This window comes from Astatotilapia calliptera, chromosome 20 (assembly GCF_964374335.1).
Source record: "Astatotilapia calliptera chromosome 20, fAstCal68.1, whole genome shotgun sequence".
Classification (NCBI taxonomy): Eukaryota; Metazoa; Chordata; class Actinopteri; order Cichliformes; family Cichlidae; genus Astatotilapia; species Astatotilapia calliptera.
In genome coordinates this window covers 19460823-19473987 of record NC_137441.1, presented here as the reverse complement: position 1 = coordinate 19473987, position 13165 = coordinate 19460823, and the positions used below count along the sequence as shown (strand labels likewise).

The 13165-nt window shown below is 41.5% G+C and overlaps 1 protein-coding gene and 1 long non-coding RNA gene across 2 annotated transcripts in view; one reads left to right on the top strand and one right to left on the bottom strand.

Annotated features, from left to right (window-relative positions):
- The first annotated feature begins 963 nt into the window (after positions 1 to 963).
- LOC113013902 (uncharacterized) lies at positions 964 to 1388 on the top strand. The gene is made up of 2 exons (XR_003270887.2): positions 964 to 1174; positions 1254 to 1388. It is a non-coding gene; the product is annotated as an uncharacterized LOC113013902 (long non-coding RNA).
- Positions 1389 to 4247: 2859 nt separating this feature from the next.
- Positions 4248 to 13165, bottom strand: part of LOC113013133 (voltage-gated potassium channel subunit beta-2-like) — a 280115-nt gene continuing 271197 nt past the window's right edge. Inside the window, exon 15 of the mRNA XM_026153786.2 lies at positions 4248 to 4991. Coding sequence (XP_026009571.1) covers positions 4917 to 4991 — 75 coding nt within the window. The 3' untranslated portion in view covers positions 4248 to 4916. The remainder of the gene's footprint in view (positions 4992 to 13165) is intronic.

The window sequence follows — 13165 nt, the reverse complement described above, 5'->3', positions numbered from 1 at the left end:
TGTTCTCGTGACAATGACAATAAAGTTTCTGATTCTGATTCTAAAGGTGAAGCTGCAGATCACCCGAAACCCTTGATGGACACAAAATAAAATATAAAATATATAATAATAAATTGCTTGGTTCGACATGCAACAGAGAGAATGAAAGTGACCGAACGTTGGATCTGAGATGAGGCAAACAGAAGACCAGTCTAAAAAGTAGACACAAACCTGTTCACAGAAGAAGCAAATTTGTACAGATTGGATGAATTCTAAGTTATCTGTCTGCTGAGTAAGATGATCCTAACTATTAAATTGGCTCAGTAGTAGTATAGTGATATACACTAATAAAATATTGTAATATACTAATGTTATTATATAGAAAGAAAAAGATGATAATAATAAGAAGTAACCTAGTCAGTTATGATGTGAGATGGACAATTGTTATGAAGTAGTCTGCATCAAGCTTAAGGCTTGCTCAAACTCAGTATAATGACATAGGAGATGAAGAAAATAAAGGAAATATCTAAACTAATTAGGTGCATAGAGGCACTTGACATGCTTGAAAACCTGTCATTTACCCTGGATAAAATATTACTGAGATATAGAGCACATCTATAGTAACAACTAATAAGCCAAACCCTGTTGACAACAGCTAAAGTTACAGGATTGTGAAGCTGAATTAAATATGTGGACACCGCTAAGTTGATGAGCATGTTACACATTTTCTTTTACTTTTTATTTATTTGTTTTTAGAGCAGAAGCTGCATAAAAGCCAACACATGCAGCTGTCTGTGAGCTCAGTTTTCCCTCACACGTCTGCTCTGTTTCAGTAGCAGCATTTTTCTTTTTGGGTCCTGACTCATGTATGTTTTCTGTTTTGTTTGATTATTTTATTTTGTTGATTTGGAAACAAATTTGTGACCATACTTATGGATCACAGTGACACATAGTGATTAGGCATATGATTTTGTCATGGTCCCCGTGCCTGCTCGGCTGGCCCTGTGTGGCTACATGTTATGTTTTGTCTTTTCTCTCTCTCCTCTCTCTCTGCTCGCTGCCTGGGCGGAGCTCATTGTGAGCTCCCGGCCTCCACCACCTGTAGGCAATCACCTGTGGCTCCTCACCTTGTTTGCTCCTGCTACTTAAGGCAGTGACTGAGAGCACCTCGCCGCTGGACTATTGAATAACGCTCGTCAGTGCTACTTTAGCCTCAGCCAGTTTTGAGCTCTGTCCGTGAAAGTTCCGTGCTAACCCTTGTTCTCTGTATGCAGATTTCTCGTGTTTGGTTTGGAGACTCTGGACGCTTTTCCCGACCCCGCTCTGCACCCCTGGGAACCCTGGCCCCCTTCTCCTTCACCTGTATATAGTGCACCTGGAGTGTGTAAATAAACCTGTTTTTCTGAGATTTCAGTCTGCGCCGAGTCCTCCCTGCTCCTCCGTGACAGATTTACAAATGCCCAGTTTTAGAATTGTGAGCAATTCAAAGTTTAAAAATATATATATATATATATAAAACCCTAATTTCAAAGTTTGAAATATGTAAGATGTGTGAGATGTGTGAATTCTTTGAAAAACTAGAAATTATCTAAAAATGCCTCAAGTGAGAATGTAATGTTGCATCTATAGAGAAGAAAAAAAAATCTTGCTGGAAGTGATCACCTTGCCAAAACAATTGGCACTTTGCACATGTGCAGGACATCAAAAAGACAATTATATTGTCACAAAAGGAAATAATTTTGCAGATCAAGCAGCAAAACAGGCTGCACTCTACCAACAGCAGCCCAGGCCCTGATGTGATGTAGGTGGCCTCAGCACAGGACCTGATGTTGTGTCGATGGCCTCAGCCAGCAGTACATGCCATTGTGTGCTGCAGATTGCCTCTACCAACAGAAGATCAGGCCCTGGTGTGATGTAAAGGGCCTAGGAAAGCAGCACAGTCCCTGTTGCAATGTTGATGGCCTTAGCTAGCATCAAAGGCCCTCATGCAATGTAGATGGCCTAAGCAAGCAGCACAGGCCCTGATGATGTGTAGATGGCCTCAGCGAGCAGCACAGGCCCTGGTGTGATGTTGATGGTCTTCGCTAGCAGCACAGGCCCTCATGTAATCTAGATGACCTAAGCAAGCATCACAGGCCCTGATGTTGTGTAGATGGCCTCAGCCAGCATCACACACCCTGGTGTAATGTAGATGGCCTTGGCTATCAGCACAGGCCCTGCTATGATGTTGATGGCCTTAGCTGCTGTAATGTATGTGGCCTCAGCCATGAGCATAGGCCCTGGTGTAATGTAGATGGCATCAGCCTGCAGCACAGGCCCTAGTGTAATGTAGATGGCCTTACCTAGCAACAAAGGCCCTGGTGTGATGTTGATGGTCTTAGCTAGCAGCACAGGCCCTGGTGTAATGCAGATGGCCTCAGCGAGCAGCACATGCCCTGGTGTGCTCTAGATGGCCTAAGATAGCAGCACAGGCCCTGGTGTAATGTAGATGGCCTCAGCCAGCATCACACACCCTGGTGTGCTCTAGATGGCCTTGGCTATCAGCACAGGCCCTGCTATGGTGTTTATGGCATCAGTCATCAACACAGCTCCTGGTGCAATTAAGATGGCCTCAACCAGCAGCACAGGCCCTGATGTTGTATAGATGGCCTCAGCCAACAGCACATGCCCTGGTGTGATGCAGATGGCTTCTACCAACAGAAGCTCAGGCCCTGTTGTGATTTAAATGGCCCAAGAAAGCACCACAGGCCCTGTTGCAATGTTGATGGTCTTAGCTAGCAGCACAGGCCCTGATGTTTTGTAGATGGCCTCAGCCAGCAGCACAGGCCCTGTTGTGCTGTAGATGACCTCTACCAACAGAAACCCAGCCCCTGATGTTGTGAAGAATGCCTCAAGCAGCAGCACAGGCCATGGTGTAATGTAGATGGCCTCAGCCAGCACCACAGGACCTGGTATAATTTAGAAGGCTTCATTTAAGAAACACCAGGAAGACTGAAGCTTACCGCATTGATCAAGCAGGACTCTTGATCTTCACCAGCAGCTCCCTCACACAGAAATCTTTAGAGCTCCATCGTAGGCCCAGCTCAGAAGATGGATAAAGCCAGCATTTCATGAACACTGTGATGAGACCTTTGGTTTGTGTAATGTTATAAATACTCAGATACTCCCCAGAGGCTGTTACATAAAGATATTATATTCAGTCCTGTAGAAAGTTATATATTAAAAAATATATTATCCTCTCTGGTTACTCTGGTATGAATACCTCTGAATCATCAAACTGTGAAAGAATTCCAGATCACAAGTTTGTAGTTCGACATACAAGTGACGACCTTTGACTTTCATCAGGTTTTATTTAATTGTGTCAGAGAAAATCAAATGTGCTCTTCATGCAGCTGAGTACATCAAGTGTTTAAAACGGAAGCTTTGCAGGTCTGACATCAGCAGCTCTCTGAAACACCATACTCAGGTCTTGTTAATGCTGGCATATAGTGACACAGTTACATGGGTGATTAATCCTTTTGACTTTTTGTCTTTAACTTTATCAATAAAACAGCTGCAGCTTTCACTGACAGCACATGTGGTACTTTGTGCTGTTTTCATCAGTTAATTTTCTGAGGGATTAATAAATAAGTCTAATCTAATAACTGTAATTGCAGCGAAACCAATGTACTCATGAACAAATAAAACATTGAAAAAAGTCAAACAATAACATTTTTAAGTTATCTGAGTGACTTATATATTACGTTAAACCTGAGTAGCGAAAGACTGTATGGGGTTGAAAACGATGTGCCGGGACTTTGCTCTTCTCCCCTGCTCAGATATTTGAAGTTTACATAGCTACATTCTCGCCTGAAAACAAGTTTATTTTGCGACTCAGAAAGAGTAATAAGTGTAATATTAAAACTTAGATGCCACCATTGTTGGAAACTGGAATTGGCTGGTCCGCGCTATGAATTCTGGCATATGGTCTTTCAATTTTGTTGTTCAGGTGGAAAATCAGGAGAAATTCGGGAGAATGGTGTCTCCGGGATATTTTTGGGAGGGACACTGAAATTTGGGATTCTCCCGGAAATATCGGGAGGGTTGGCATGTATGCTGTCAGTGGATCATGCGGGGGAATCATTGTGTTACTTTTCTAATCCTAACTCTCAGCCACCCAAGCTATTAAGATGGCTAAAAAAGATAACTCACATGTAAAATTTCGGTTCAGTTCAAGTTTCATAATTAATCAAATTGAATGTAATTACAAAAGAGACTTTAAAAGCTGGTAAAGTTAAAGGTTTTATTAAACAGAAAATCTTAACAACTACATTAAACATGAATTACTATAAGTAGAAAACTGTAATATTTAATTAGCGTGAACTCAATTTATGAATTGCGTCAGAAATCCATCAGGCCCATATTAAACCTCACTCATCTTAATATCATTAAGATGAGTATCAAGTAATATCAAGTAATATCAATAAATTGAAATTCAAATGTGAGTGGGAACTAGTCAAAGGAATCATGCCAATAAACAGTCATTACATGTATTGTGTTCAGTTTCTTTTCAGGCAAGGAGTTTATGTTTTTGATACAAATGTAATCCATTTTGCAAATTAAGCAATTTTTTTTACATGCTCAGTTAGATGATGACATTTAAAACAGTTCCTTAGTACGAATCAACCCGAACTTACATTGCAGGTGATTTTTTTCATGTATTAGTGTCTTAGTTCAAAACAGTGTATCTATTTTAGTAGGCATTCCATACTGCTCAAGTTCATTTTATTAAGTGGAAACAAGTGCAAATAGTGATTAAGTTGGCACAACATTTTACTTGCTTATATCTTTTTGAAAACAGTTTCCAGATTTATTTATTTTTTAATATTATTGCCAGCTCTTTCAACATGTGAGTATAACTTTTCAGTTTATCTCAGGGACTTCTAGGACCTCAGTTCCTATTTATTATATGGCTTGTTTCCCAAGATGCAATCCATCTCAGACACGATGGAAAGGGTCATCTTTGGAAGAACCTGTAAAACAAACACAAAGCATTACCATGACTTAAAATCTTTTATTATTTTTTATTAGCTTTTTAAATAAAGAGCTTTGGCAAAATTAGGTGGTAAAATTTTGTATTGTGATATAAATACAGTACAATAATAGCAAGAACTCCAACACTCAAATCACTACCACTCGGCAACTAAGAAATTAGGAATAGTAGGAAAGAAACACTTGCTTTTAAGGGGACAAAACATAAACATCTGGCAGAACTAGGCTCAGGAAGGGGCAGCCATCTGTCTGGAGTGTTTGGAAATGAGGGAGTTAATACCTAGTTGATCTATTCCTTCTTTGTACACTGTAAAATCCAATGTTGTGTTTAATTAAAAATATTAAGTAGACTGAACTCAGTTTTTATTAATTTGTTAAGTAAGTTAAGAGTTTTTTATTTTAAAAAAAACACGAATTATCTCAGTTTATTTGAGTTGTCTTAAGAAAGAAAAACTAAGCTGCAAATTTTGCTTCTTTTGCTTCTCTTCTTTAATCCATATAAACGTTTATGACCTGTATATTCTTAACCCCTGTATTTTTTAAAAAAAAACTTTAATGCTTAATGGTAGCTTTTTTAATGCTTTTAATCGTAGCTTTTTTTTAATGCTTTATGATAGTTTCAGTGCATCTGTGGCATCTATTAATGTCAAATCTAGCCTTTCTTCAGCAACATAGGTAAACTGCTTTTATATTTAATGAAGATTTCTCTTTAATTACATTGTAAATGATAGTAATATTAATATTATTAACAATAGTATTTGTTTTGTTAAAAAATGTGTTTAGACACAAGTTTTGTTGTGAAAGTCCAGAGCCATAAACCAGATTAGTGGCCTGTTAAATGGTTAAAGTCTATGTTGGCTTTATAGTTGAAAATAATTTAGCTTGTCCTTCTAAAGAATTAATTTAATTCCACAGTTGAGTCGTCAGAAACATTTTGCGGTTACATAAAAACACTGCCATATGTTTTATCTGGTCATTGTACTTAGAAACTTTATATATTTGAAGTTAGCTTTTAACAAGCATGTAATGATTATATTTAAATTAGGTTGTTTAAGAAAAACAAACACTACACATTTAGACACAGTAGTAGATGGTGTTTTTAAATGACTTTTTAAAAACATTAATAAGTACTATATAAGCTAGTCTAATTTGGTTGCATGAGGTCTACATTGACCTTTTGTGTTATAAGTTGTAACAGTTGCACAGCCATTAAGAATCAAATCAGCTTCTAAATAATTTTAGAGTTTTTTCTCCCTCTGCTTGCTTCTTACTGTCTTTGAGGCTTGGGACCAGCACTCCCCACATTGCATCCTTACAAGTCTAGAAAAGGAACTGTTGGACAGAAAAACATCAACTGAGTGATATGTATTTTGGTTTTCCAATATATTAGTAATTGTCATTTATATTAATCAGGAAAGTTGTTTCTTTACTGATCTGTTCCTGTCTTCTTTGTGTTACGACTGTTCTATGCTGTTGCTGATGACTCCAGCTAATTCTACAGGCATGCTGTTTAAGTAAATACAAACAACAACAGTTTGGGTCTGCATCACTTGAAAGATCATATCCCACAAATTTAGTTTAGAGAGTCCACATTGTCTACACTGTATAAAGTGAAGTCTGGAAGTTTTTAAACAATGAAATTTGTTTTGTGCCCAAATTATCCTGAATCATCAAAATGAAAAGTTATTGGCCATGTTTGCATAGCCCATTTTAATAATATCCAGTCATGACATTATTATGTGTCGGGTGGTGGTAAGGGCTATCCAGACTGACTTTGTGACATTGAATGTCACCTCTCCAGTGGGGAGGGAGCCTGCGATTGTCTAAATTGGGGTCTTGTCAAGGTTTTGGGTCATTTTGACTCAGCATTTTAAGTTTCTTGTATTTTGGTATTTTTCGGTGTCATAATTTATGTTCAGATTCTTTAGTTGCGCTGTTTTGATTATTATTATTCTTTCAGTCTGTCTCAGTGTCAAGTCTGCGTCTTTGTAAATTGTTTCTTGTTTCCTGTTTTACTTTGAAGGTCCATGACTTATGTCAGTGTATTCGGTGTTACTTCCCTCTGTCTTGTTAGCCCTAATTTCTCCCAGGTGTGTTTCCCTCCTGTTTCCCATTTTCTGATTACTCAACTGTGTATTTAAGCCCCTTGCTTGCCTTTGCCCTCTGTTGTGTTGTTAATGTTTGCTACCCTCTGGCGACAGTGGGAAGGAAAAACTCCCTTTTAACAGGAAGAAACCTCCAGCAGAACCAAAGTGCTTGCTCATAGGGGGTCATATGATTGTTGGGTTTTTCTCTGTATCTACTATTATACGATCTACTGTACAATATAAAATGCCTTGAGGCAACTGTTGTTGTGATTTGGCGCTATATAGATAAAACTGAATTGAATTGAACTGACTGATTTTAATGCCTTACAAGAAGTGTTGTTAATTATTCTTTTTGAATCATACTTGCAAACAAACTACACCCTTTTTGGCTGCTACCTCAAAGAACACTGTGCGCTGTCGATCTTACGTGCTGCACAATAATATTTAATATTTAGTATTTACTGTTATATTCACATAGATCATCGCGATGATGTTGTTTATTGTATTGCTCTCTTTTTCTTTGCTTGTTTTCTCTTTTTTCCTTCTCAACAGGTGATCCAGGTGATTGATATATGTATTTTTTGTTTGTTTGTTTGGTTGGTTTTTGGTTTTTGCTCTTTATCACTGTCCCTCTTCCCCGCTCTTTTTCTTTCCCTCTTTCTTTCTCCCTTTTCTTTTCCCCAGTCAAGTCTGTCCCGTGTTCAGCAAATGAAAATAAAATAAACAATAAAAGCAAAGGTGAATCAAGTAGACCAATACGGCAAGGCTGGGATGGTCCATTTGGTAAAGTAAATCCGTTGGGCATCTTTCTTTGCCTTTAGACAACAATTCTAATGGCAAAAGAACCAAACGGGACAGGCAAAAAAAAAAAAAAAAAAAGAAGAATCATACTTGTATATATTAATATAACATTATAATATATAATTTTTATTTCACTTTTCCTCTGACATACAGGAGCACATATCCAGTACAGTAAAGCTGAACTGCTTGTGGTTCTAAACCACAGAAAACTGTTCACCCTTGCTGACAAAGACCAGGACTCAATGCCCCCTAACATCCAGAGGAACACGGACTCCATCTTCATTATACCACCGCTGAAGTGGCGTAGGCCAGCGATCCCCAACCCCCGGGCCTCGGACCGGTACCGGTCCGTGAGTCATTTGGTACCGGGCCGCGAGAGTTGAGGCTCAGGTGTGAAATGTATAGTTTTCAGGGGTTTTATCGGTTTTCAGCGTTATTTTGTTATCGTTTTTATCGTTTACTCAGTTTTCCTGGGTCTTTTCACGTGTGTTATGAATAAATTTTCTTTTTTTCGGTACAGGTACTACTTTTATTTTGTTGTATTTATCCGCGACACCTTAAAGGCGTGAAATTATTGTCGGGCAAAAAAGGTTGGGGACCGCTGGCGTAGGCGACAGAGGCACAGGAAACAGAAGAGGGGGAAGAGAGCAGGGGCTGAGGACTAAGCTAAGAGCTAACTCACACAGACTGACTATTCTGACTCTCTTCCTCACCAATTCACGGTCACTATACAACAACTGCGGATCACCTCACACCGTTGGGATTACTGTGTTATGATCATCACAGAGACTTGGCTGGACTCTTTTACCCCAGACACTGCGATTGAATTAGACGGCCACGCTACGCTCAGAGAGGACAGGAACAAAGAGTAAGAAGCACAGAGGAGGTCTGCTGGTGTATGTGAACAATACCAACACCACAGTTAAAGTTGTCCACTGCTGTCTGAACAGAGAATATATGATGGTACAGTGTAGAGCCTTCTAGTTGCCAAGAGAGCTCACAGTGATAACAATAATAGCAGTTTAAGTGCCACTGCACGCTAATGCTAAAGTTAGCCATGGAGCTAATTCAGCGCTACATTAATCATGACCCCAGATCAGAGAGAAAACCCACAGAATAGAAATAGAATAGTGTCCTATTCCATTATTCCTAGCGGAGGTATTCAGCTGAACGGGCCTGCTTTGAACACTCTAAATTTTCCAGAGTAAACGATTCGGACCCCACGGGACACTCAACCAAGAGCACCGAGGTGGCAGGGGCTGGGACAGATGTGGCAGACCGTCAGCTCATTCCCAAGATCCAACTACGAGCTTTTTAACTGCAGAAACTTTAAGATACGCCATTAGAGCTGCAATTACCGCGGCTACTGTCACCAGATTGCCCTCCAGTGGATCCTTGTTAAAGGATTTAAAGTGTACTCATTCCAATTACAGGCCTTGAAAAAGTCCTGTATTGTTATTTTTCGTCACTACATCCCCAAGTCGGGAGTGGGTAATTTGCACTCTGCTGCCTTCCTTGGATGTGGTAGCTGTTTTTCAGGCTCCCTCTTCAGAATTGAACCCTGATTCCCCGTTACCCGTGGTCACCATTAAAGGCACATAAAGTACCACTTGCTAGGGCAGACATTCAAATTAATGTCTCATTTGAACACTCTAATTCAAATGAGTGGAGGGCCAGCAATTTGCTCCAGGTTATCTAGAGCAGGATGTGTCAAACTCCAGGCCTCGAGGGCCGGTGTCCTGCAGGTTTTAGATCTCACCCTGGGTTAACACACCTGAATCAAATGATTAGTACATTACCAGGCCTCTGGAGAACTGGAAGTAATTTAGCCATTTAAATCAGCTGTGTTGGATCAAGGACACATCTAAAACCTGCAGGACACTGGCCTTCGAGGCCCGGAGTTCGACACCTGTGCTCTAGAGTAAACAAAGCGGCCGGGGTGCCCCAGAGGGGATCACCACCCCCTCCAACCGTTGTGCTGGACCTCCTGATCGGCACTAGAGGCAAGCCTGCGGACCGTTGGAATGGACTGCCGAAGGCACCGGCACCAGTGCACTGGGGACGGCCCTCCGATGACAGGCCATGTTTGCCAGTCAATCTGAGTGGGAGGGAAGGCCGGTAGGGAGGTAGGCTGGAAGAGGAGGCTGCCGTGGCAGCCTGTCGCTCTCCCCTTGCCATCCCAGTGCCATCGAAACCCGGCTACGGGTGTATGCTTAAAAAGGTGGCCCCCATAAATGATGGGGGCCACCTTTGCTAGTCCTTACCCTTAAACTGCTCATCCAGAGAGGGGAGAAAAAAAAGGCCATAACCAAGGCAGCGATTTGGCTTCCTGTTTACAGCGTCTGTTCATAGTTACAGTCTACTCCTAGTTCACTTTATAAGCCCTTCATTGCCTACTTCTTCGCCAGGTGCCAGTCATAGTAGTTCCAGCTGTCAGTGTGTGTATCAGCCCCACCCTTTGTATATACTGTTTTAATCAGTCCAAGTGTACTTGTGTAGATATCCCCACGTCATAATCACTGCCTTCACTTAGCCACTGAACTAGTGTGTATTGAGGTTTTTCACTTGCTGTAATAAATGGTAAATGGACTGGTTCTGACATAGCTCTTTTCTACTTTTCTACTCTTTTTCTACTCTGTCCGAGCACTCAAAGCGCTTTATACAGCTAATTCATTCACCCAATCACACCCATTCACACAAACACTTCTAAGCTTAAGTGCTAAGGTCAAGGGAGCTTGCAAAGAAAAGCGTCTGGACTTCTTTAAGTTACTTGAAGACGTTTCACCTCTCATCAGAGAAGCTTCTTCAGTTCTAAGGTCAAATGGTGGGGAGTCCCAGATTTAAACCTAGTGGGAGTATCCCCCCACAGAGGGACAAAAGGACCCCCTGATGGTCCTCTAATCGCCTGAGCCAAGGTGTGAAACTGGGTGTGGGTCCCAATCAGCCAGAGTTTCGGATGAGCTCATTGTGAAACCTGGCCCAGGATGTGAGTGGGCGTTAAGGCATCTGGGGAGGGAACTCAAAACTGGATTATAGATGGCAGACAGTTGGAGTCGTAAACCACCGCCTCTGTTCAAAGATGGTCGCTCACAGTGGACACAGATGGCTTCTTTCACTCCTCTTTCAAACCATCTGTCCTCTCTGTCAAAAATGTGAACATTGGCATCCTCGAAAGAGTGTTAAGATGCAGATGGACTGCTGAGTCTTGTCCTGTGGAGGTGGTTCTTCTGTGTTGTGCCATCCGCTTGTGAAGTGGCTGTTTGGTCTCTCCAATGTAGAGGTCTGGACATTCCTCGCTGCACTGTACATCATTGTTAAGTCTGTGTTTTGGCGTTTTGTCTTTCGGGTGAACCAGTTTTTGTCTGAGCGTGTTGCTGGGTCTGAAATGCACCAGGATGTCATGCTTGGAGAAAACTCTCCTGAGTTTTTCTGATACACCGGCTACATAGGGGATGACAATGTTGTTGCGTCTGTCTTTCTTATCCTCCCTCGCTGGTAGGGATGGGTATCGTTTAGGTTTTATCCAATACCGGTGCCAAACCGGTACTTTTGAAACGGTGCCGGTGCTTAAACGGTGCTCAAACCGGTGCTTAAAGAATGGAGAACACAAAATTGGTCGAAAAACCTCTCACGTTCAGCTGTTTTTTTTGTAAAAAGATAACAATGTTAGCCTTTTCTGCAGCTATAGGGCATATATGGTATCACTCTTGGCTGGAAGCAGTGCTTAAACAATGGAAAAAACACAAACTTTGTCCAAAAACCTCTCATGTTTAACTGTTTTCCACTTTTTCTTTGGTCATTTTAGCCTTTTTGGCCAGGGTGAAGGGAGTATCTGCCATCAAACAAGAAGACAGCTGCATGTAACTACGACGGTGTTTGCTAGGTCACTTTACATGCATTAATGTAATAACGTGGTTAGCCTACTCAACGTAAATTACACACGAACAACATTAAGCTACTCACGCAGAGAAGAACGGCTGCTGCTGCCATCATCATCCATCATCATTTCAGCTACACTGGCAGGGCTAGGGGCCAGGACTCTACTCTTCGGATTTTTGGGGGATGTTGCTAACTCCGGGTCCGATAACAGGCACCACACCCGCAGTAGATGTGCTCGGTGTGGTCTTGCAGCAAGCTATCAAATACGGCGCATTTTTTGGCTTTTTCATCAGATTCTAGGTGTTACCTCCTTTGCACAGTATCACCTTAAAACACTTGTTGCAGGCGTTTGCATATTTTGCTGTGAAGTACAGCCAGAGTTTTGACCGCTTCGCCTTGGGCATTTTTAATCTGTAGCTCTGCTCTAAAAGAACGTACATACCTGGACCCACCTACTATCCTCGGAAACGTAAAATGATTGGCTAGAATTCAAAGTATGTGACATCTGAGGAAAAAAAAGCACCGAAATAAAGCACCGAAATGTGCGCTGCTTTTCGGTCTGGTTACTACCGTTTATGTCAGAACCGGTGCCATGATACCGGTACCCATCCCTACTCGCTTGTGTCTGATCTTCTTTTCTGTGCCTCTTTGCTGACTTTAAGAACGCCCATTTAGGATAGCCGCACGTTTTGAGTGTTTCCTTTACATGTGTGTGTTCCTTCTTTTTTCCTTCAGGCTTAGAGGGAAAATGTTCTGCCCGGTGTTGTAGGGTCCTAATTTTGAGTTCCCTCCCCAGACGCCTTAACGCCCACTCACATCCTGACACAATCTGACCTCAGGAATTCACATGGTTTCACAATGAGCTCACCCGAAACTCTAGCTGATTGGGACCCACACCCAGTTTCACACCTTGGCTCAGGCGATTAGAGGATCATCAGGGGGTCCTTTTGTCCCTCTGTGGGGGGATACTCCCACTAGGTTTAAATCTGGGACTCCCCACCATTTGACCTTAGAACTGAAGAAGCTTCTCGGATGAGAGGTGAAACGTCTTCAAGTAACTTAAAGAAGTCCAGACGCTTTTCTTTGCAAGCTCCTTTGACTACGATGACCGAGAACCTTCACAGACTTAAGTGCTAAGTATCTAGTACACATTTACACTCCGATGGATGCATCGGAGAGCAACATGGGATTAATATCTTGCCCAAGGATATTTGGCATGCAGACTGGAGCAGCCTGGGATCGAACCACCGACTTTCTGGTTAGTGGCTGATCCGCTCTGCCACCTGAGCTACAGCCACCCCCTAGTAACGTTCATTTGTTGTTGTTTTTTTTCCAAAATCTTTTTTATTGGTTTTCTTATTAACATCAAACATACATAAAACATAAGT